At 42.5% G+C, this 25,252-nt stretch overlaps 1 protein-coding gene across 1 annotated transcript in view; it reads right to left on the reverse strand.

Moving 5' to 3' along the window:
* LOC111153526 (prune homolog 2) overlaps nucleotides 1-25,252 on the reverse strand; it is a 204,720-nt gene that overhangs the window by 160,319 nt on the left and 19,149 nt on the right. Inside the window, exons 5-6 of the mRNA XM_022512580.1 lie at nucleotides 20,419-20,571; nucleotides 17,324-17,418 (exon numbers count right to left, since the gene is read on the reverse strand). Of these exons, the coding sequence (XP_022368288.1) occupies nucleotides 17,324-17,418; nucleotides 20,419-20,571 (248 nt within the window). The remainder of the gene's footprint in view (nucleotides 1-17,323; nucleotides 17,419-20,418; nucleotides 20,572-25,252) is intronic.

The following is a 25,252-nucleotide window of genomic DNA, read 5'->3' on the forward strand; positions in this document are numbered from 1 at the left end:
GGAGAACTGTGTATCATGGCATCGCACATTACCTTGGGATGGGCTCTGTACTGCCTTGGAGCATCTGCTGAGTCTTCTAACTGAATTCAGTTAGAAGGTCTGTCTACAAGCTATCTTCCTTGTGTCCCTGCAGACATCCTGTCCACCCTCCTCCACCTGCTCTCAGCCACAACAGTGGCTTTATAGACAGCTTCAAGAGACTCTTCTAAGCCTCTCGTTTCCTGCTGGTTTCAGTCAATGGAAAACCCCAACGGGTGCTGGGATCATCTTGAACTTGGCCACTCCTTGGCCAAAGACTCCTCTTGAGGTGGCCCTTTCTTTTCACTCTTCTCCTTTCAGGCTCTGGAAAAGTTCTCCTCTCCTCTTCTCTTCTCTTCTCTTCCCTGTCGGAGTTAGGACGTCAACCCCTGGGGTATCACTCTCTTCCTTGCAGTATCCCTCACTCTGCCTTCAAGTTGATAAAACAGCTCACCTCAACAGAATTTCCTCACATTATCTTAATTGAATAGGCTGCCTATTCTGCAGAGACCCATAATGTCTCATTACAAATATATTACCTCGAGATGTGCAAACATTATAATATTTTTGAAACTATACTATCCATACACAAATGCAAAATGTGCCCAGTTTCCTCTTCCATAAGTGTTTTGAATGATCATTTCTAACCTGATCACCCAGATGTCCTTTTACACTATAATTTCCTATTATTATGAATTCTTGAAAAATCAAAGTAAATTTTTTTGAGGTTTTATTTATTTGAGAGAGAGAGAGACAGTGCAGGAAGAGGAGAGGGACATAGTGAGAGGGAGAAGCAGACTCCCAGCTGAGCAGGGAGCCCAATGTGGGACTCGATTCCAGGATCATGACCTGAGCTGGAGGCAGTCACTTAACTGACTGAGGCATCCAGATGCCCCTCAAAGTAAATCTTTATAAATATTTTTAAAATATTTCATAAAAACCTTATTACTGAAGACCTTTGAGCCTGCAACACTACAGACACCCTGGAACTCTGGTCCCATCCTCGGAGACATGATGTATCATCAATTGGATCAGTCAAAAAGCAAGAACTTCATTTCATCACTGCCTTCTTCCAAAGTTCATTAGTCATGTGACTTTTCTAATGGGTTTTTAAGAACACTTGATAGGATGGTCTTTATCTGAGTAAGACTCAAGACAACTGAAACTCTGAAAAAGTTACGAATACTTAAGAAACTCGATAACTATGAGACAGTCCTGTTTGGAGGTTCTGGTGGATTTTCAATGGTCACAAATGATTTCCAGTTCCTCCCGTCTGGAGGTGGAGTCTCTTTCCTCACTCTTTGTCTGGGCTGGCCCCATGACTTGTTCTGTCCAACAGCCTGTGGTTTGACCTTATGGAACTTGAGAGCCCCCAAAGGGCTTGCTTCCTCCATTTTGAAGGTTCCTGTTTTCAGGTGAAGAAGCCTGGGATGAAAGATCACACCTAAAGAGAGACTCAGCCACCCAGCCATCCTTTCCAACCTTCCCAGCTGAGGCCCAGGCCACCCTACATGACCCAGCCTCCGCAGAGCCATCAGCTACATGAGTAAGTTCAGGCAAGACCCAAAGAATCATGAGAAATACTGAACTGTTGTCTTTGAAGCCACTAAGTTTTGGGGAAACACAGCCCTTCTTATCTTTCCTATCAGAACTTCTCTCTCATACTTGATGAGAAACAACAATGATGATGATAACAATAAGCTTATTCTTCTGTGACCCAGCATAGAACAATTGAGAAAGAATAAGGACCTTGAAATTAGAAGTCCCTGGGTTGGAATGCCTACTCTGTGGCTGGGGTAGTTCATTTTCCCTCCATGAGTCTCAGTTTATCCACTCATAAAATAAATTTAATAACTACCTATGTCATAAGGAAGGTTTCAAAATTTTTTTAGAAGGTGTCAGAATTTTGAAAGATAACTAACAGAAAGCACCCACCTTAGTGCTGGGAACATAGTAGGGACTCAGTGAATGCCAGTTCCCTTCCTCAGTATCTGTGTATGCACATCCCAAGGCTAGGACCTGAATCAAATGGCTCTAAGCCAATGGAATTCAGAGTGTGGTCTCTGTGCCAGCAGTGTCGGCATCCCAGGGAACTTACTAGAAATAAATTTTTGAGTCCCACCCCACAGCTATTGAGTCTGGTATCTTGCATTGACCCATTAAAGCCAATTAGAATTACCAATCATTCATAAGCTTAAAGAAGATGGAAACCACTAGATTGAAGTATCAAGTCCATATTTCAGCCACATAGTAGCTGCTCAATAAATGTTTAATGACAAATGACTATGTTAATGGGTGCTTAAGTGGATAATGAAATGAGTGCATGCATTCAAGCCCTCCTCTTCAACGCTGATGTACCAGGGACACATTATCCAATCTGATGTGCTATGGGAGGAGCTAGTGTTGTTAATGACTGTAGGTTAAGCCGGGAGCCTCTTTGTTTGGGCTCCATGGATATGTAGGTAATGAAATGGGTGTGTAGGTAGAAAATGACTCTTTCATTTTTAGTTTGAGATAAAAAGAAAGCACTTTTATTGGCTTGATATGCATTTTATTTATTTTTCAATAATCTCTACATTCAATGTGGAGGTTGAACTCACAACCCTGAGATCAAGAATCACATACTCTACTAACTGAGCCAGCCAGGTGCCCCTTAAGAAAGCACTTTTAAAGGCCAGAACAGGGGCGCCTGGGTGGCTCAGTGGGTTAAAGCCTCTGCCTTCGGCTCGGGTCATGATCCCAGAGTCCTGGGATCGAGCCCCGCATCGGGCTCTCTGCTCGGCGGGGAGCCTGCTTCCTCCCTCTCTCTGCCTGCCTCTCTGCCTACTTGTGATCTCTGTCTGTCAAATAAATAAATAAAATCTTTTAAAAAAATAATAAAAAAGTAAAGGCCAGAACAGATGTACTTGGCATGGGTATTTGAGAAGAAATTGACAATTAGATTTCGTAATGGTATCATGAAAAGAACACTACTCTAATATGTTGGAAGGCAAAACATAGCCACAAATAATGTTATGAGCTAGTTTTTCTAGAAGAGTCTGTCACAATCCATTTATAAAATGGAAATAAGAATAGACCCATCTTATAGACCAGTCCTAGAAGGTCAATGAAAATACAATGTATGGTATATAGTAAATACTCAACAAATGTTGGCTACTATTATATTTATTTTTGTAACTTGAATCATTCAAGGTATCGACTAGCCCCGTACTAGGAATGAAATGTGCATTAAATTATTCATTTGAAGGAATAAAAGAAGACAAGAATAAAGTACCAAATCTTAGTTCTAGCGCCTTATCTGTTTGCCTTTTTCCACCACTAGGCGACACCACTGACCTATCGTAACCCACTCTTCTCCTCTAGACTTCAACACAGCCGACCTTACCCATCACTGTTGGTTGGTTAAGGAACAACGAAAAAGAGGTCTGTTCTAGAAAGTAAGTATCCTAAATTATTCCTTTGTTTGAATCTTCTTATTTCTCTGAATCGCCAGTGGCTGTTTGGTATAAATTTATTATTTCATTTCAGCGTGTAAGGAAAAAGTCTCTGTTACTCGGGGAACCGATTCAGCATTTACCTACTGGATAGGAAAGGGGCACTCAGACAACCACCCGCCACTGTCTCTCTTTTGTAGAGGTTTCTTCTGTCACAGGAAAAGGGAGCAATTTTCCTTTAGCTACGCAGCCTGCTTTTCTATGACAAGTTGAGGCAATGCAGTAATTAACCATTAAAATATTGCATGTGATTCACAGGAGTGTTACAGACAAACTAATTTAAACCAAGGTCAGGTCTCCAAATCAGCAAAATAACTCTGAAAGAGGGAGAGAGAGAGAAAATAAACAAGAGAAAAGGTAAGCAACAGCTGCTATTAAAAGTAACTCCAGGCAGCTAAAACTGGTTTGAATACATTCCGAAAAATGTAATTAGCCAAATCCTTCCAGAAATTAAACCATCAAAATGACATTAGAGTACACTTAAAATATGCATTTACAGAGAGAAAGAGCAGTCGTCCTAGCATCTCACCATGTCCTGAGGGTTTCCCTCCTCATGAAAAGAGATGCAGAGGGAATCTGATATTGAACCACGAAGAAAGTTCAAATTGTCAAAAACGTATTTTGTGAGATGCTGGTTCTTAATTCCTTCAGCTGGGCGGAAGTGGAAAGGGAGTGAACGTAATAGGGCTGTTTTGTGGTTTCTTTGTCATCTTCCGGGGAGACTGAAGTGACTAGAGCCAAAGTCTATCTATTTGCTTTCCAAATACCAACATTTCTTGAAGGGTTAACAAGAAAGGTGCCTAATTCTACCAATGTCCTGGAGCTCACGTCTCAGAAAGATGGGCTTTGATACTTGGGTTCATTCACAAGGTAAGGATCAACTGACCTCATCCTGCAAAAGGATTTCAATAAAATAGAATTGCCTGCTTATGACTTTTGAAATTCTAGAAATGCACAATTAGTATTACATAAGATGTGGTGACATAAGAATTTATTCAGAACGTCTTCTGATAATATGTCCAGTTCCCCAAAGGTGAACGTGAATATAAATGAGAGGTCCCCAAATAAAGTCACAGAGGTACCAGAAATACCATATGCAACGGACAGCCATAGGCATTTTGATGACATATAAAAGACTTTTTTAATTGGCTTTTTAAATAATAAATGTGCATCAGGAAGTGACTGGAAGGAAGTGTGGCAATACTCCAGTGGGGACTGGAACAGGGGTTCTGAAGAACGGGTGGACATATGGAAAAGGGAAGGGTGTGCAAAATCTACTAAGATGAAAAAAGGCAGAGAGCCATGAAGTGGTACAGACAATCCGTGGTGTGGTCCAAAGAAAGTTCTAGAATTCACTAAGGCAGCTGGTGGTTGTTGAAGCTCAGGAGGAAAGTGGTAACAATGTGTGGCTGGAGAGAGCAGGCTCTGTGTCTGCAGCTGAGGAGAGGAAAGCAGGGAGGGGGAAACAGGCTGCCTGGGCAAGAGCCTAAGTCCCCAGCATGTGTGGGGACTGACTGAGGAGTGAAGCCGGGGGTGGCTGTGATGTTTTGTGTCCAAACAGGAAAGGCCTAGAAGACTAATTATTCGATGTTGTTCAAGACTGTACACATGACCTGTTACCTCCCGCTGCCAGGTGGCTGTGCCTACTCTTAATCTAAGCTATTATTAACTGGTGGAAATATGGAATAGTAACTGTTGGCCAAAATGTATGAAAGCAGATAAGTAAGCTCTGAATCATAAATGAAGGTTCTACTTTTCCTTGATTTATAGAAAAAAGTCTAGGACTCAATGAAACAGTCCTGGATACCAAAAGCAATTCCCTCCTTTGGTAAGTGTCTCCAAAGATAGCCCCCTTCAATCTCTTCCCAGGGTCTATGCACATGCTCCTTCTTACATCAAGAACTGGGGTCTAGGGGTGCCTGGGTGGCTTAGTCTGTTAAGTATCTGACCCTTGGTCTCGGCTCAGCTCATGATCTCCGGGTTGTGAGATCGAGCCCCGCATCAGGCTCCGTGCTCAGCTTGTCTCTCTCCCTCTGCCCCTCCCACTGCTCTGTCTTTCTCATAAATAACTTTTTAAAAAAGCAATAAAAAAAAGAATTGGGGTCTAATTCCCACTGGTGTGCTGGAACTGACTTGTACAGGTTTATGAGGGAGAATTATAAAATTGGGGGAAAATCTGCAAACCCATCATTTGCAAATTAAAAACAGCCATTACAAAAATTGAATTACACATTTTACATTAAATAAGTTGTATCAAAAACAAAAGTCAAATTCTGAAATGCATCCATTCATAACTATTTTATTATCTGTTCCTATTATCTGTGCTAGTTAGTATAGTATCTGCAGAGCAGAAATGCTACATACTGGCAGGCTTATGCACATCTCTTCCCCTTTTGTATTGTTTGACCAATAAAATTATAATAAATGTAAAGTCTATGATTTGATGATTTGACATATGTACGCATTAAGAAAAGATTCCCATAATCAAGTTAATTCATACATCTGACACCTCTCATAGTTAGATTTTTTTTTTTTAAGATTTTTATTTATTTATTTGACAGAGAGAGATCACAAGTAGACGGAGAGGCAGGCAGAGAGAGAGAGAGGGAAGCAAGCTCCCTGCTGAGCAGAGAGCCCGATGTGGGACTCGATCCCAGGACCCTGAGATCATGACCTGAGCTGAAGGCAGCAGATTAACCCACTGAGCCACCCAGGCGCCCCTCATAGTTAGATTTTTATCTTTTTCTTTTTTCCCCCTCGGTGAGAACACTTAGGACCAAATTCCAATTATACAATAAAGTATTATCAACTATTCCCAACTCTGTTTTGATGATCTCCTATTGGTGCTTTCAAATCAGCCATAGTAAGAGCATTTATGGAAACGGGCAAACACTACACATCATAGGCACATTATAGGCAGCTCTTCCACCCTGAGCAGCTGATATCTGGCAAGGAGGACGCTGCCAACAACTATGCCCGAGGCCACTACACTGTGGGGAAGGAGATCATCGATCTTGTGCTGGAGTTTCATTGCTCCTCTAGAGCAGGTTGGCAAACTACAGTCTGCAGACCCAGTACAGTCTGCAGACCCAGTACGGCCCACTGACTGGTTCTGTAATGGCCCATGAGCTAAAGGTTTTCAAATTGCTGCTACTTGAATTCCTGTATCATATCTTCAACCGTGCATCTTGGACCACAAAGTCTAACGTATCTACAATCTGGCTCTCAAGAACCATCTGCCAGGTCTGGACTTAAGAAAAAGTTAAAACACAAGTTAAACTTCAAAGCATGTGGTGTCTCCGGCCATCCCATGGTGAAGAGCACATGCCCAAACCCCCCAAAACCCTGAGAACATGATCTTCCAGTATTTGAAAACCATTTATTTGGCAAAGAAGGCCTTCTTGTTGTTGACAATCAGATGAAGTTCAGACAGAAGTCTTTGTTGTTTCACTTTGTTGTTAAGGAAAACAAAAATATCAGCTACATTCCTGGTTGAAACTATACCCATTCATCAACCTCAAGGCAAGAATTCCACAAAAATTAATTCATTTGTGAGATTTAATTGATGATGTGGTTATTTACAAAAAAAAAAGGAGTTTTCTTTGTAAATTTTGTGCTATATATTTTTTACAACAGTGTGTGTGTGTGTGTGTGTGTGTGTGTATTCCCCCCCACCCCCCAAAATACCTACCAGCATACCACTGCTAATTTCCCTTATCATCAGTCTGGTCTGATCTCTGAGGCTTAAATCAACAGTAGAAAATGGTAGAGGTCATACTTAGACATTTTAAGTTAGGTCACAAGAATTACAGCTCCCACCCGAGTCTCTCAGAAAGTTAAAAATAGAGCTACCCTATGACCCAGCAATTGCACTACTGGGTATTTACCCTAAAGATACAAATGTAGTGATCAGAAGGGGCACGTGCACCCGAATGTTTATAGCAGCAATGTCCACAATAGCCAAACTATGGAAAGAACCTAGATGTCCATCAACAGATGAATGGATAAAGAAGATGTGGTGTATATATACAATGGAATACTATGCAGCCATCAAAAAGAAACGAAATCTTGCCATTTGCAATGACGCGGATGGAACTAGGGGGTATTATGCTAAGCGAAATAAGTCAATCAGAGAAAGACAATTATCATATGATCTTTCTGATATGAGGAATTTCAGAGGCAGGGCAGGAGGTTGCCAGGGATAGGAAGAGAAAAAATGAAACAAGATGGGATTGGGAGAGAGACAAAGCACAAGAGACTCTTTTTTTTTTTTTAAAGATTTTATTTATTTATTTGACAGAGATAGATCACAAGTAGGCAGAGAGGCAGGCAGAGAGAGAGGAAGGGAAGCAGGCTCCCTGCTGAGCAGAGAGCCCGATGCGGGACTCGATCCCAGGACCCTGAGATCATGACCTGAGCCGAAGGCAGCAGCTTAACCCACTGAGCCACCCAGGTGCCCCAGCACAAGAGACTCTTAATCTCACAAAACAAACTGAGGGTTGCTGGGAGTGGGGGGTAGGGATAGGGTGGTTGGGTTATGGACATTGGGGAGGGTATGTGCTATGGTGAGTGCTGTGAAATGTGTAAGCCTGATGATTCACGGACCTGTACCCCTGGGGCAAATAATACATTATATGTTAATAAAAATGATCTTTAAAAAAAAGGAAAGAAAAGAAAGCTCACTCCTGTAGCATGTCTCTCTAAGTGTCATGCTGGGAGAGACCCAAGTCAGGTGACTGTCACAATCGAGCCCACACTTCGCCACCATCTGACAGTTCACCGCACAGGAAACCCCAAGCAAGCACTGCCCAGCTGAACTCAATAAGCCCATAGACCATGAGAAATACTAACATCTTATTTCAAGCCTCCAGGTTCTGGGGATGGCTCGCTAACAGCAGCACATAACTGGAACACTGTTTCACCGTGAGGGGGAAGCAGGGAGAGGGGAGCCGACTGGACCCAACACATCATGATGTCAGGAATCCTTGCAGCCCTGTGTGGTTCCATGCTCTTGGCACAAAAGCAGGTACAAGGACGTGTTGGGGGGGGGGGTGGTGAGAACAAAATGTAACTAAAAGTGGGGAATGGTAATGAATAATACACATTTACCCTTGCCTATAAATCTGAATCCCACAAAGCCACTCTCTGCTAGAGACGCAGAGGTAAAAAGTGATCGGGGTGGGGCACTGACACTTGCTTGTTCATTTACTACCAATCAACCATATTCAGGCTTCCCGGACCAGCAAGCAGTTCACTTCTGCACGGCTCACTTTCTGCACTGAGCCAAATCAGGCTAGCATCACTTCCATTCCCGCAGCCTCGCCGGATCTTATCTCATTATCTTATTCTCACGGCACAGTTGCCCAGGAAGTCAGTGGGGATTTCTGGGCCCCGAGGAGAGGTTTACCCCGCACCCAGGACAGGCGCTCTGTTTTCTCTACCCCTTTTTCCAACCCCTCCACGTAAATGCATTTTTTTTTTTTTTTTTTTTTGGGTCAGTGTTAACAGGAGAGAAGGACAGAAGTCCAGGGCACGACCCTATGCCCAAAAAAGCACAGGGCTTAATGAGTAACTTTATTATCTTTAAACTCTGGGTCACTGTTTACTCATTCCTGCTGGCAAATGATTGCCAGAAAAAGCTATAGTGAGGTATTTTGTACCATTTAGGGACATAAATACAGAGAAGTATGACTAGCTAGGTTAAGTGTCATGAATCATTTTTAAGTCCACTTGAAATTGGCCAATAAGTAAAACAGAGAAAACTTGTCACCGAACTTCCACTTGGCTCCAAGTTCACTCAAGCTGTAGATACGAATCAGGATTCCATTATAAGGCACTTCCAAATAGGCTGCTTTTATAGGCTTTGTTTGGTGTCTTTGAAATATTTTTGGCCATCTGCAGAAGGAGCTACCTACATACAAATTGTAAGGATTCTAAATATGATAAGATTTCGCTGCTTAGTACATTTTGTTTCAAAGACAAAGTGCTGTTCCACTGATATGATAAGCCATTCTTTAAATAAGGATTTCTTTAAAAAAATAAAAGATTTTTATTTATTTATTTGAGAGAGAGAGAGCACAAGCACAGGGAGAGGCAGAGGGGGAGGGAGAAGCATATCCCTCCCTAAGCAGGGAGACTGACCAAGGCTCGATCCCAGGACCCTGGGATCATGAACTGGGCCACAGGCAGATGCTTAACTGACTGAGCTACCCGGGCACCCCTAACTAAGGATTTCTGATTCTCTCATCTCAGTGATGTCTTATTATCAAGAACCGTTGACTGTAGCTCAAAAGGCATGCAAGTCTACTTTTGTGGTTCTATCTTTCATTTTTTTCATCCTGCCACTGTCCTCAAGAAGATATGAGTTATTAGTTCTAAATCACTTTAAGAATGAATTATTGGCTCTCAAGTCACACTTCAGATGCCTCAGACACACTGATTATTAAATTCATACCATGAAAGTTACCTGTGTTTGGCATTTGCTTTAAATCCCTTTGGACCCTTGAGTCAGGTATGAATTGAAAACTCCTAACACCTCAACTACCCAGATTTTTTGTTATTGGGAGTTAGTGTCTGCTCAAAAGTGATACTGTTTCCTTTCAATAGAAGATCTCTACCACTGAATTTTTTTCACTAACTGATTAGGCTACTCTCCATTTGGAATACCAATTTGGAAACATTATATATCACAGCGACATATTATATAAAAATAATCTTTAAAAAGAAAGGAAAGAAAAGAAAGAATACTTTCTATATCCTTGAATTCTGGGGTCAGGCTGAGAAGAAACATCACACTTCTTTCCTCCCTGCATGGTATGTCCTACCAGTCCCTTGTCCCATAATTGTTGTTTCTATTACTTGTATATACTTGATTTGTTTACCAAATCTCTGGGTTAGGGGCCGATAACTACTTTCACTATGAACACTTAGATGTTAGATGTTTACAGATCAAAACTGAAAAGATTTTTTTTAAGATTTTATTTATTTATTTGATAGACAGAGATCATAAGTAGGCAGAGAGTCAGGCAGAGAGAGGGGGAAGCAGGTTCCCCGCTGAGCAGAGAACCCAATGCAGGGCTCGATCCCAGAACCCTGAGATCATGACCTGAGCCAAAGGCAGAGGCTTAACCCACTGAGCCACCCAGGCACCCCAAAAACTGAAAAGATTTTTATTTTATTTATTTATTTATTTATTTATTTATTTAAAGATTTTTATTTATTTGACAGAGAGAGAGAGAGAGATCACAAGTAGGCAGAGAGGCAGGCAGAGAGAGAGGGGGAAGAAAGCTCCCTGCTGAGCAGAGAGCCCGATGCGGGGCTCGATCCCAGGACTCTGAGATCATGACCCGAGTCGAAGGCAGAGGCTTTAACCCACTGAGCCACCCAGGTGCCCCTGAAAAGATTTTTAAAAGAAATAAAGACACGAAGGTAAAGAGGAAAGGGGCTTGGTATGAGGAGTAAGGAAAAGGAGAATTCAACCAAGGACTCCCTGGGGAGGTCTAGGCTGTCTGACACCCCGAGTTTGGGGCAATCACTGACTCTAAATGACTCACTAGTGAAGCCCTGGGTGGGCTCCAAGACTACCACTAGTCTTGCCTTTCAGTACCATATCCCAAGCAGTGAAAACAGTACTGGGGCAGGACAAACCTGGATTTTAGTTCTGTCTCTACATTAGACAAATGTTTTAATCTCTCTACATTCCAATTTCCTCTCCTCCAAGATGGAGACTGTGGCAGAGACTGGCTACTAGTCTTCAAAGTGGTTCTTCTTCTTGGGCACATAGCTAGATCCTGCAGCTAGACGGGACCACGTGACCAAGCCAATGAGAGGTAAGCCAAAGTGATGGCCCTCCAAACTCTTCGCCATCTTGGTGATAGGATGGAAGTGTCCGCAGGCATCTTAGAACAGCCACGTTGAACATGATGTCTGAATCTCCCATGGCCACGGGACCAGGAACACCAAAGTGGATTTTTACACAAACAAAAATGGAACAACTTTTGTGTTGAGTCTCTGAGGGCTGGGGTTTATCTGTTACAGTGGCTACAGCTGCCTTCACCAGTACAGAGTGACCAGAGCACCCTTGCCTCACAGGCTTCCTGGAAGGATTAAATGAGATGACACTTGCAAGTCCTCACTCTACCGTCAGGTACACAGTGAATGCTCAACTTCAAACATTAACTCTTTAGCAAGAGGAGGTGGTCGGCCTGGACCCAAGAGAAAATGGAGGCAGTTATGACCTAAAAGCCTGGAGGAGAGGTTGCACATGTTTCCACTGGTTGGCCAGTTGGCTCTGAAAAGGCACCTACCGTATTCTTCAGGATAATACCTTAGTCAAAAATCATCTATGCTCCCCGCAGATATTCCTACTACATGTTCTATGACACAACAAGGTAAGTAAATACTCTTGAGGTGCTTCCATCTTGATCGCCAAAAGCTCTGAACTCCAACAATGAGAAATCACATATGGTGCTTAAAATTGGCAAACCAGATTTCAGACTGCTTTGCTCAGTCTTAAAACATGGGTTACAGCAGTTTAAGGACGCTTCACTGCGCCCTGAGTAACTAGTAAAAAGTAAAACAAAACTTTTGTTTGGGAAGAGTTTAGCAATGATCTCGGGCATTCGTTCTGCTCTGTGCTCTGAATGCTGAGGGAAAATGTTGGTATTTTTCCCTCTGCAGTGTTCCAAGGTGCAGCTTGGCTGGTAATCTCTACAGGGCAGAATGAGTCAGCAGTCTGAGTCACTTTACCAGAATGCATCCCATGTGCTCTATTCCAGGTTTCAAATAGCAGAGTGTCTGGTCATGAGGAGGCCCAGAGCTGAGAGCACAGGGGAGCCCTGGAGAGAAAACAAGCTTGAACCCTTCCCTCAGACTCCAGTTCCAAATAAAGGACACAAAATCTCAAGAGTAGATCCCCACTGTTCCTCATTTAAAGGAAACAGATTTGAAATAAAAACATGTGGAAGCATAATGATATACTAGAGGTTGGCTAATTGAATTTAAATAAAATTAAAAAACAAAACAAAACATGTGGAAGCAACAGATGAAATGTGCTTAGCAGGCAATAGAATCATTCAGACAATACCGTATGTTTTATTCTCTTCAGTTGTCTGGAAAACTATTACCTTTACAAATAGTCTATATTATGGGTTGAATTGTGTAACCCCTCCCCCGCCCCCGCAACACACACCAAATTTATACAGCGAAGCCTAACTTCCACACGTCAGAATGTGACCTTACTGGGACACAGAGTTGCTGCAGGTATAGTAAAGATGAGATCACTGGGGAGGGCCCAAATCCAGTATGACTGGGGTCCACACAAAAGGGGCAGATTTGGACACGGAGACAAGGAGAGAGGAAAGACCATGTGAACATGAAAGTGGAGATGGTTGGTGACACTTTGACCAGCCGAGCAACGCCAGAGACTCCAGCGAAGCACCAGGAGCTGGGTGAGAGGCATGGAAGAGCCTCGTGGCCCTCAGAAGGAAGCCGGCCTGCCAACATGTGAACTTCTCACCTCCAGAATTGTGAGACACTGAATGTCTGTTGTTTACATCACTCCATTTGTGCTGTTTTGTTTGGACAGTCTGAGCCAACTGAAACAGAATATGTGCCGGAATGACTCCTAAGGTCATTGATCGTAACAAAGAGTCATCAAGTCACCGCCTGCTTATGGTCCCCGCTGAGGAAAGATGCTAACAAGTCACAGCTTTTCAGAGATGCTTAACGGAGGGTTAAGCATATTGGACGTTGGCAAGGGAACCGTTAATGGGGTTAACCTCAGTTGCTGTAGTGGTACCTCAGTGGACTGGAAAGATCGGGCCCTTCCTCTTTAACTGTGTAGTAGGCCCACGAGGTAGAATCAGCACTTCATTATTGGTGAAGGAACACAGGCAAAGTCTGTTCCAGTGACGCTTATGCTCTGATAGCCATAAATGTTTTTCTTTCTTTTTTTTTTTTTTCTGATTGAGGCTATATTATTTTTCATTTTTATACTTTCTAGTTTTTAATATGGATTTAGTTCTTGGCCACCTTTATTTCTCCCTACTGGTTCTGCTGTGAAAATGCAAGATTGGAAGCTGCACTTGTGGAAAGCATAACACAATGTATAGACTTGTCCAATCACTAGGTTGTATAATGGAAAGTAATGCAACCTTATGTGTCAATAACTTCAATAGAAAACAAGATGGAGGACTGGAACATTATCAAAACCACCTGTGTTTCTCTTGCTAATCAAATTGCCAAGCAATGAAAAGGGCGCAAAGGATCAGGTACAACCATAATCAGTGAAATGAATTCCAGTATGTGAGGTGTACGCTCCACAAGATGTGCGCTATATTTGGACTCAGAACAATCTGGAGGTCACGTGAAACAAGACAGCCATGTCTTCTCCATGGCCCTAGCTTCCAAGTTCTCTCTGTGAGAAGGGCTAGCCCTCCAGCTGTCCTTTAGAGAAGCCCACTTTTTATGCACTGTTCCTCCAAGTCCCATTCATTCTGACCTCAGATGGAGCAAAGTACTGAAACTCTGCATTATTATAATTATTTGGTTTCTGTGGCAGATCTTTCAATAGCACCTGTAACCTTGATTAGATTGAAACTGTTCTTTATGATATATACTACCATGAACATGACAGAGGGTTAGTAGCTTTCTTCTTACAACCTCGGAGGTCAGAGTTAACCCATCTGTCAAAGCAGTGGTCTCTACCTCCTAAACCAGTGGCTCCTACTATGTATGTTGCAAGGACACAGATTCTTCTGATTTTCTCAAAATTTTTACCTCCCCTAATTAATTGGGTCATCAGTCAAATAAAGGCCATGACACGTCCAGCTATGCACCTGCAGCATTCCAATGGACCACTGAGAATTTAAAGAATCCTTTTCCCCCTTTCCCTGACATGTCACAGAAGTTCCAGTGGATTCCTTCCAGTAACAACTATTTTGCAAAGCTGCCCAATCCACTTTTGGACAGGTGGAGAAGCAGTGCTATCTACAAATAATACATGGGCCATACCTTATCTAAATGATCTCAGCCTTCAGACATAGTTATCTGGGAAAAAAACTGATTAGGAGGGAACAGAGTAGACTGTCTTGGAGGCACAGCTAGGTGCTTTGTTTCGCTAGCTATTTATTTAACTTGGAAAGGAAATAAAAATCAGATATCACAGGGACAAACTGCAAACACCAATACGTACTAAGTATTTCTAGTTCCTGAACATCTATTATATGCCTAGCACTGTGCCAGGATATTAAAGGGAGATAGAAGTCAAAGATGGGCCCTTGGATGGCTCAGTTGGTTAAACATCCAACTCTTGATTTTGGCTCAGGTCATGATCTCAGGGTTGTGAGATCAAGCCTCTGTTCAGGCTCCACTCTAGGCATGGAGTCTGCTTAAGATTCTCTTTCTCTATCCTTCTGCCACCCCCACTCCCCAAGAGCACCCTGCTGCTGCCTTTCTTAAAAAAAAACAACAACAACTCAGAGATAGCATCATTGTGCTCAATTAACTTAAAGAATGGTCTAACTGTCATTAAATAAATACATGAAACCAAGCTCAGAATTAATGGAAATTATGGTAACTATTTTAGTCCTGAGTTGGTCCTTCAGGCCAAACTTTGCAAGAGTTCAGAGTATGGTTATAAACAATGGAGAATTTATAAAAGTCATCATGAAGTAGCTATGTCTTGACATGCTTTGAAGGACAAATGAGACTTAGACACTCATAGGAACTAAGAATATTTCTATGAGAATCTATCTAGATTTAAAGGGTGTTTTGACAGCTGTTTTAAAGCACACAAAATAAGATTATGGGGATTCTATCATTATTTTAAAAAGAGGCTCATGGGCATGGGATGGGAAGTCTGAGATAGAATTGTATGTGAGTAGGGAGGAGGAAACGCCACGTCACAGGACACCCTGTGGAGAAAACCAAAGTCTCCCCTTAACTGAGGGATTTTTCCAATGGACAGACTAAATAAATAATGTGCATTTGCTCTTCCAAAGACATCATACGATGTTACTAAGGAGTTGCCTCCCCATTTCTCAGTCATCTTTACTATCCCCATTATGCACATGTGAAAAGCCCTAATTCGGCTGATTAGCATTTAATCTGTGTACCCTTCTTTTACACGTACAAATGTCCTTCTTCCTCCTCCCAGAAGATCATATAGTGTTTCCAGAGATGTACTTAATTGCCTGATTAATTACTGGACCTCTATGTAAATTTCTGTAAATATGATCACTTTATTGCTTATTCAGCTTGACAAACATTTACAGTTTAACAATTCTGACAAAGCCATTCATATACCCCTGTAATATAAAGGTACATTAAAGCTATGGTAAGTCTGTAATAATAAAAGCCTTAAAATAATTTGCTAACTACAGACAGTTTCCTAAGCAATTATAAGATGCTCTATGTTAATTTAGAAAGGAATTCCAAACAAGGCATTTAAAACCTAATAAGATGCCATTAAGTGGAGGGAGGCAGGGGAGGGGGGAGAGGAGACAGAAAACCCTAAGGCTTGAACTAGGAGAAATGATTCTCTGAGCTACTGACCCTTGCAAGATCCATGTTTTCATTGGATTTCTATACACAAAGCAGATTTCTAATTGAAGGTGATTATCTAGTTACTACATCCCAAATTGCATGCATTTCTTGTGTTGAGTCACATCAACATCTAATTATGGGAAGCATCTATCAGTTTGAAAGTCCACAGAAACACTTGCGTCAATCTACCAACTACACACAATGAGAATGTGCTCCATACACTACAAGGCACGATATAACCACCAAACATCACTCTCTCCAGTGACAACAGTCTGCCTCCTGACACTCATACGGAACTATGACCTGAATCACCATGTCAACAACTGGGAATAAATTTTCCAAAGAAATTACAAAGAAAAGCACCTGCATTGGTCTTGGGTTTCTGAGGTATGGCTGCTCCGTGTATGCCTGCTATTCCCAGGAAATATACACATTGATAGCGTCATCAACACCAGGAGGAATGAGAAAAAGAATGGTGATACACAATTCTAAAAACCAAAAGATGAATTGCTATACAGCAATTTTTATCTCCATAAACTTGAGAGCTCAGTGCCTCGACCCAGGCAATATAACAGGACAGAGACAACGCAGACTTCAGTGGGGTGTGTTTCTGTAAAATATCATCCCCATTAGTTAGGTTAATTAAGATTAACATACAAGTCACTGAAAACCCCCAAAGTAGAAGAAGGATAATTTACCAAGGAAACACACAACGACAAGAGTAATAGTCACCCTGAGTGATTCATTTAATAGATTGGAAGGAGAGTTTTATGAATACTTGAGCTGTCACCATTATTACCAAAAATGACATGCATCCAAATAGCTCACAAGGGCCAAAGGACAACTTGTTTTCTTGGAAAATTCTGTGGATGATGTGGAGCGGTACACAGAAAAAATGACAGGGAAGCCACTCACATGTATAATTGTCACCATTAAGCAGACTCTACACATGCACGCATCCAAATGTGAGTGTTTGTGTTTCAGGTTTTGTTTCACGGAGATGAACGAAATAGCACTTGCCTTGAGAATCCATGTTTGCCATTTTTCATTGACTTGGCACAGTGGTTTCATCCAAAATAATAACCCACATTCCTAGTCAAATGTATCCTAAAGAAGCATTCAGAGCAGAAGACTAACACCGACTTCTGCTGCGGAGGTTTGCACACCAATTGCTCAGACGGCAATTCTGGAAAATCTGTCATTGCCCCCAAAAAACTCAACCAACCAACCAGACAAACAGACAAAAAAATCATTCCTACCCTTACCTCGAGGGTCATGTTCACGGTACTAATGGCCACTTTTATTTCTCCATCGGACAGTTCCTTTAGATCTTTCAGCATTGTCTGTTCAATACTTAAACCTGTATATGAGACGGGAAAACATTATGTTACACTTGGGGACCTGCTCTTGGTAATATCAAGGGATTATGTAAAGAATTCACATATTCATTTCACTATCCCTTCCCAAGATCTCTTTTGCCCATAACAAGGCAAAAAATCACATTGGTGGCAATATTTGCACCAGTTAGGATCCCAGCAGGAAATAGAATTCACCCCTCATGATGAAAAAGAAAAAGATTTTTTAATAGCATAGATGTGGGTGGGGCTGAGAAAATGAGTAAAAGATGGTGAGGCATCCAGACACTGGAAAAGGACAAAGGAAAGAAACAGAGACCTGAAAGTAGAGGAGAGAGGCTGCCAGAAACTTACCATCAAATCAGTGAGGAAGCAAGGAAGAAATGCTCCCGCCTCTCTCTTCTCCTTCCCTTGAACCCCACCCTCCACTCAGAGATAAAAGCCTCCAGAGACCCAGAACAGATAAGAGCAGAGACTGGAACGGGAAGAGGTGGGCAAAGGAGGAAAACCGAGTGTTACCAGGCAAACTAGCTAAGTCATACCTCACAAGGCCAAAATTTGCTTTCAGGATGGATTTAGGTGAGGCCCCATATATGCTAGTGAAATTTTATTCAAAATGCACTTTTTAAAGGTAACCCACAAAACTACTGTGATTAAACTGGTCACCCTTGTAATGGACTTTGGCAATCGGAGCCGCTGGATTCCGTAAATGATGGAGAGAATAATCTGGAATGGCTGAGTTACCCAGAACTGCATAGTTGAGTCAGGTGACCAATGTGCTTCCATAGAATCTATCCCTGAACAACAGAAAAAGCTCTGGTTTGACATGTTACTCTCACCCTAGATTATTATATCTGACTACGCCTACCTTCTTGGGAAGAAGACACGTAATAAAGCTGCGTAGAGCACATACATCCTTCCCAGATGCGTGTTAAGACACCAGAGTTGGCTACCTGCCCTTCCAACTTAGAACACTCTGCCAGTCACAGCAGTGTGGGGGACAGACCGAGTACAAAATACTTTTCTTTGACTTCAAGACTCAAAGGCCCCCATCAATTATACTGAACATAAAATGATTTACAGAATACACTGTGACATTAAAAGCTTGGTCTAGTTTTGGGACATCTCGGTGGTGCATTCGGTTAAGCACCCAACTCTTGCTTTCAGCTCAGGTCATGATCTCAAGGTCGTGAGATCGAGGCTCACATCAGGCTCCGAGCTCAGTGAGAAGTCTGCTGAAGAGTCTCTGCTCCAGGGCGCCTGGGTGGCTCAGTGGGTTAAGTCTCTGCCTTCGGCTCAGGTCATGATCTCAGGGTCCTGAGATCAAGCCCAGCATCGGGCTCTCTGCTCCACAAGCAGGGAGACTGCTTCCCCCTCTCTCTGCCTACTGATCTCTATCAAATAAATAGATAAAATCTCCAAAAAAAAAAAAATGCTGCTTCCTCCTGCATTCTCTCTCTCTCTTTTTCTCTCAAATAAATCTTAAAATCTTAAAATCTTAGTTTTAAAAGTGAATGACAAGGGATGCCTGGGTGGCTCAGTCAGTTAAGCGACTGCCTTCGGCTCAGGTCATGATCCCAGGGTCCTGGGATTGAGCCCCACAGTGGGCTCCCTGCTCAGCGGGAAGCCTGCTTCTCCCTCTCCCTCTCCCCTGATAGTGTTTTCTCTCTGTCAAATACATAAATAAAATCTTTAAAAAATTAAGTGAATGACAAGATACACATACATCCACACACGCAAGTTTGTACTGGACGCGTCCGTGCCCCCCTCGCTCCTCTCCAGCTCTTCCTATCACAGTGTGCCCCAGCGTGACGCCCAAGCACCAGCCCCTGCATCTCTTCCTGAGGCCTCTTTCTGGCCCCAGAGCCTCCTCTGGGGGAATTCATAGCTCCTGGGACCAAGGAGCCCTGGATACTCAGTACTCCAGTGATATGTGGGTAAATGCTGAACAATCAGCAACAGACTTGATTTGCAGTGTTTGCTCCTTTCTGGGGGGTCAGTACTTCCATCATGGCAGATTTCACGTTGCCAACTCAACACTGCCCAACTCATGAAACTCCTGAAAATTTACCAACCAGCCCCTGGAGTTCGACTGGACAAGCTCCTGCACAGCACTGCGTCCTTCAGGTGGGATAACACCGAGGCGCCATTTCACACTCTCTCCTCAGGTTCCCTAGCGGAGTGAAGGCATGACTTCCCACCAAGCTAACCCGCTTGACCAACCACGCCAGCTCCTGTCAGTGTGCCCCGGGGGATCACCTGCCAAATAAACCGCTTTCCCTCAGGCTCTGCCCCCAGGGGATTCCAAACTCAAGGAGAAAGCCAGGTCTATGTCTGGGTTTCAATCCTGGCCTAGCCATTTGCCAACCGTGTAGGTGACGACAAGAAAGCAAATCTGTCTCTCTCTGTGCCTCAGTGTTCGCATCTTGAAACTGGGGATACAAATAGCACCTGACTCTCAGGGTTGTCACGAAGACTCGGTAAGATAATCCATGCAAAGTTACACCAGCAAAACTTTGTGTGCCTCAGGCACTCCGTGAATTACATCTATTTATGATTATTATAGAATAATTGAGTCAAGTCTGTCTTGATAAAGCTGAGATTGAGAGAACAATTTTATCTGCTTAGCTGTCTTCTCTTTTGTTTTTCCCTAAAATTAATTGATTTATGAAATCCCATTGTGCTTGACATTGCTCCTGCCACATTCTCAGAATAGAACCTGCTCAGCACAGGGATTTCATGTAATGAGGCATCTGGGGTGCACGTTAGACATGTGAATAAACCACACATCCAGACACAAAGGCCTCAAAGGAGAGCTTGCCGTACGTCAGCTCGCCTCCTTCCAGGTGAGCTGACATTACGTGCCTGGAAATCTTCCCCAAGCACAAACAATAGGGAAGAAAATGAAGGCCCACTCAAATTCACTTTCTGGGCCCTGGCCGCATGCCTTCTCATAAACCATCCACGCTCAGGAGCTGTGAGAGAGCTGGGGGACAGTCACTCACCCTGAGCACTGAATTGGGTCTCCTGCAGGACGTTGATAATGTCCTCTCTTGGAGGCAAGCTAGGAAATTTCTCTTCCAGGATAGAGAGAATTTCTTCTTGCTTCTCTGAGATCTTCTCGGATTCCATGGTCATCCACTTGAAAAGGATGCTACCTGAAAGGCATGAATGAAAATGGCCTTAAACTTCCCAGCCATGTCAGGAAAATCAATGTTTTTCTGGCCGCTCGATCTATACTTCTCTTCCAGTTTCTTGCCCGGATTGCGGCCTCCACGGAGTAGCATTCAAGAAACCGTTTTTTTTTTTTTTTTTTTTTTTTTTTTATTTACAAGTAGACAGAGAAGCAGGCAGAGAGAGGAAGGGAAGCAGGCTCCCTGCTGAGCAGAGAGCCCGATGCGGGGCTCGATCCCAGGACCCCAGGATCATGACCTGAGCTGAAGGCAGAGGCTTTAACCTACTGAGCCACCCAGGCACCCCTCAAGAGACCGTTTTTAGAAAACTCTTCAGATACTGTCTGTCCTCCCTCTTTGTTCACCAGGTACTAACCTCCACAACTTGACGATAGGGTACTCTGCGGTAGAGTTTATGGAGAAAGGAACAAAATGCATAGCTTTTCCCACACAAACATACAAAAATGGTATTCATTGTTTTATGATTTCAGAATGGAATTCAATGGCAAACTGTTTTAAAATATCTAAATTATTTAATAGTTCCCTTTACTACTCCCTTTAAGGGACCACAGTGAAGACTGTTTCCACTCATCTCATTATTGATTTCACGTGTAAACTTCTTCCCTTTAACAACCAAATGATTGCCAAGTCCCACTGTCCGCAGCAAAGCAATCTATCCAGGTCACCACCTGGAGGCCACTCTCCATCTTCCAGGCATCACACACAGCTTTGAAGTCACCGCTATCTATTTATAAGAATTCACAAGCTAGGTCTCAATTACAAACTTCGATTACAAAGGAATTTACCTATATGAACAACTAACCTCTGACAAACTCCTGGAATTTCTATGCACAATCTCACCTTGAAAAGGAGGAGTTACCACCTGTCATGGCCCCTTCCCCTGCTTTCTGATCCCAGGCCAACACGGAGCCATCAGGGAAAGAAAAGTTCTGGTAATGATGAATGATTAAATTCTCTGAGTCCTCAAACTTATGGATTAATCAAGGTGTCACCCTTTCTCTGGCTTTTTTTTTGTGGCCTTAATGATAATCATGGGGGAGAGAAAAGGAAAGAAGGAAGGAAGAAAGGAAGGAAGGAAGTAAGGAAGGGAGAGAAAGAGGTGAGAACGAAAAAGGAGAAATGGTGTAGTGAGTGAGGGAAAACAATGGCTCGCGATCTCAACATCTATCCTAAAACCTACAGAATCTAGAGATTAGACCTTCACTCACCATTAAACATCTTGAAAGACCCCACACAAGTCATCTGGCCTGTCTGTTATCACTTCCCCATTTTAAAATGGAAATAATACTGCTTTCCCAGTTTATAAAGTTATACTGGGAATCAATGAATGTAAACATCAAGATAAAAAGCAAGTAATGCCTAATATATTTAAAGCATTCATACATTCATTCATCCAACAAAGAGCAAGTAAGCACCTACTATGGGCCATGAGCTGTGCTAGATGCTAATGAGTCAATACTGAAATATAGTAAGTTATGTCTCAGGAAGCTCAGAGTAGTTTAGGGGCTACAAATAAAACAGACCATTTCATAATGGGGGGGCGGGGAGAAATAGCACTGGGGAAATACATAGCACTCTAGATCTAGGCCAGAATTTAGGAGTCAAAAAAAGTTTTGTAAAAGAGTTCACCTTAGCTGAGACTTGAAAGGTATCTTAAGGTGAAGGAAAAGTATGAAGATCCCGCGTCAGGTACACCATGTGCAAAGGCACTGAGGTGGGAGAGGCTCTGACCGCCTCAAGGAATGGAAAGCAATTGATTAGAACCAGACAGTATGGTTTTAGGAAAAAAAGTTGGAAAATTTGGTTGGAGAGTAGACAGGGGCAAGTTCATGAAGGGCCTTTACAAGCCATCTTAGTTTGTCTTTTACATTCTAAAGGAAATGGAGAGGCATTAATGAGTCTGAATCCGTGAGCAGCGCCTGGCTGGCTCAGTCAGTGGAGCGTGTGACTCTTGATCTCGGAGTCATGAGTCTGAGCCCCGTGTTGGGCCTAGAATTTACTTAAAAAAAAAAAAAAAAAGAGCTTTAAGTAGTGAGAGAGAACATGCTCACATTTATGTTTTATAAGTATCCCTCCACCTACCATGCAGAGAATGAATTAGAGCATATCAGGAGAATTAGAAAGCTGTTTTATTTTTTAAAAGGCCTAATTTATTTGATGGGGGGCGGTGAGAGAACAAGTGGGGGAGGGGGAGAGGCAGAGGGAGAAGCAGACTCCCTGCTGAACAGGGATCCCAAACTGGGACTCATTCCTAGGACCCTCGGATCATGACTTGAGCCAAAGGCAGATGCTTAAATGACTGAGCCAGCCAGGCACCCTAGAAAGTGGTTTTAGATGAGAATTAAGGAAAGAGCAGTCAGCATGAGGAGAAGTAAACAGATTAGAGATAAATTATCATTTAAAGGCAGAGAGTAGCCAACTGGATTCTGAGTACACCCTTTAGTCTGACAATTACTGATATAGAATCCAAAACATAAAGATGTTTTTTTCAGTCTTTATTAAGGCAATGGTGAATCTGAATTTCAAAAAAGACCCTCATCTGCTTCTGGCTCTGAAAAACTACCTGTATCAAGAACAAGGAGAAAAGCTAGATTAAAAAAAAAAAAAAAAAAAAAAAAAGCAAGGGGCACCTGGGTGGCTCAGTGGGTTAAAGCCTCTCCCTTCAGCTCAGGTCATGATCCCAGGGTCCTGTGATAGAGCCCCATATTGGGTTCCCTGCTTAAGTGGGGAGCCTGCTTCCCCCTCTCTCTCTGCCTGCTTCTCTGCCTACTTGTGATCTCTGTCTGTCAAATAAGTAAATAAAATCTTTAAAAAATAATAATAAAATAAAAATTAAAAACAACAACAACAACAACAATCTGGGGTGCCTGGGTGGCTCAGTGAGTCAAGCCTCTGCCTTCAGCTCAGGTCATGATCTCAGGGTCCTGGGATTGAGCCCTGTATCAGGCTCCCTGATCAGCGGGGAGCCTGCTTTTCCCCCTGCCCCTCACCACCCACCTCTCTGCCAGTTGTGATCTCTCTGTCTCTGTCTAATAAATAAATACAATCTAAAAAAAAAAAAATCTGTGATGGTGTCAGACAGTTATCCAGGTGACTATCTTAAAAGTTAAGCTCCTAGAGAGAAGGTAAGTGCAAAAAGGTGAAGCCCACATTCAGTGTGGTTTTTCCTCTCTAGGTATTTGCTAATTCCTGGGTTGTAGCCAATGAGATAAGAAGGTTCACAGATCTAATAATCATTTCACAGGAATAGTGAGACAAAAATTGAAGTTTAGGGATCTCTACAGAAAAGGAGTCTTGGTTAAACAAACCAGGTTTTGAGAAGAGGCCCCTGGAGAGTTATATCTCGGGACAAAGGTTGGAGAACAATGGTCTGCAGGTAAATCTGGCCTACTGCCAGATGTTGTAAATAAAGTTTTTTTTTTTTAAGATTTTATTTATTTATTCACAGACAGAGATCACAAGTCAGACAGAGATCACAAGTAGGCAGAGAGGCAGGCAGAGAGGGAGAAGCAGACTGCCCGCTGAGCAGAGAGCCCGATGTGGGGCTCAATCCCATGACCCTGGGATCATGAGCTGAGCCAAAGGCAGAGGCTTTAACCCACTGAGCCACCCAGGCGCCCCAATAAAGTTTTATTGGAATACAACCACACTTATTAATACTGTTTATGGAGATTTTTGTGTTATCATGATAGGGTGAGTAGTTGCAACAGAGACCTATAGGCCTGCAAAGGAAATAGTAAAATAGTAAATCAAAGTAAATAGGACTGCAATAGTAAAATATTTACTATCTGGTAGTATACAGATAAAGTTTACTGACCTCTGCCAAAGCAGTAGGATGAAGCAAACATAGATTAGTCTTCAGAGACTGAAATCCTGATTCAAATCAGCTCAAACACAAAATAGATTAAGTTTATCTGATCCTCTTCTAACTGCCTTGAGGTGCAAAAGTAAAACCTCTCTAGAGCAAAAGAATCTCATCAACCACAGACTCATCATCCCTACGCTTTTCATGTATGTTATTCATCAATCGGTAAAAAGTTACCAGACATTAAAAAAATATGATCAACTGACTGAAAACTCCGGGGGGTGGGGGAACTCATGAGAAAAAGAATGGAAATGGAAGTAGAGGGGACAAAAAAAAGTAGCTGGAGAATTATGGTAGAGAGTTAGGATCTATAAATAAAATATTCAAAAGAAATTTTTAAACCGTAAATTTAATAATTGAATTTAAGGCTCATTTACACACTTAAAACGTGCTTAATGGTGCGCCTGGGTGGCTCAGTCATTAAATGTCTGCCTTTGGCTCAGGTCATGATTCCAGGGTCCTGGGATCAAGCCCCACATCAGGCTCCCCACTCAGCCAGAAGCCTGCTTCTACCTCTCCCACTCCCCCTGCTTGCATTCCTTCTCTCTCTGTCAAATAAATAAATAAAATCTTTAAAAATAAATAAATAAAAATAAAACACGTTTAACAACAGATCAGATGAGGAGAGGATCAGTAAATTGGAAACTATGTCAGTAGAAAATATCCAGACTGAACTATCCATACTGAAGTATGAAGAGAAAAAGGGGAGGAAAAATATAGAGATGAGTATAAGGGACCCTGGAAACATGGAGAAAAGGTCTAACATACATACAATGGGAG

Source organism: Enhydra lutris, unplaced genomic scaffold, assembly GCF_002288905.1.
Source record: "Enhydra lutris kenyoni isolate GAN:26980312 unplaced genomic scaffold, ASM228890v2 scaffoldscaffold33, whole genome shotgun sequence".
Taxonomy (NCBI): domain Eukaryota; kingdom Metazoa; phylum Chordata; class Mammalia; order Carnivora; family Mustelidae; genus Enhydra; species Enhydra lutris.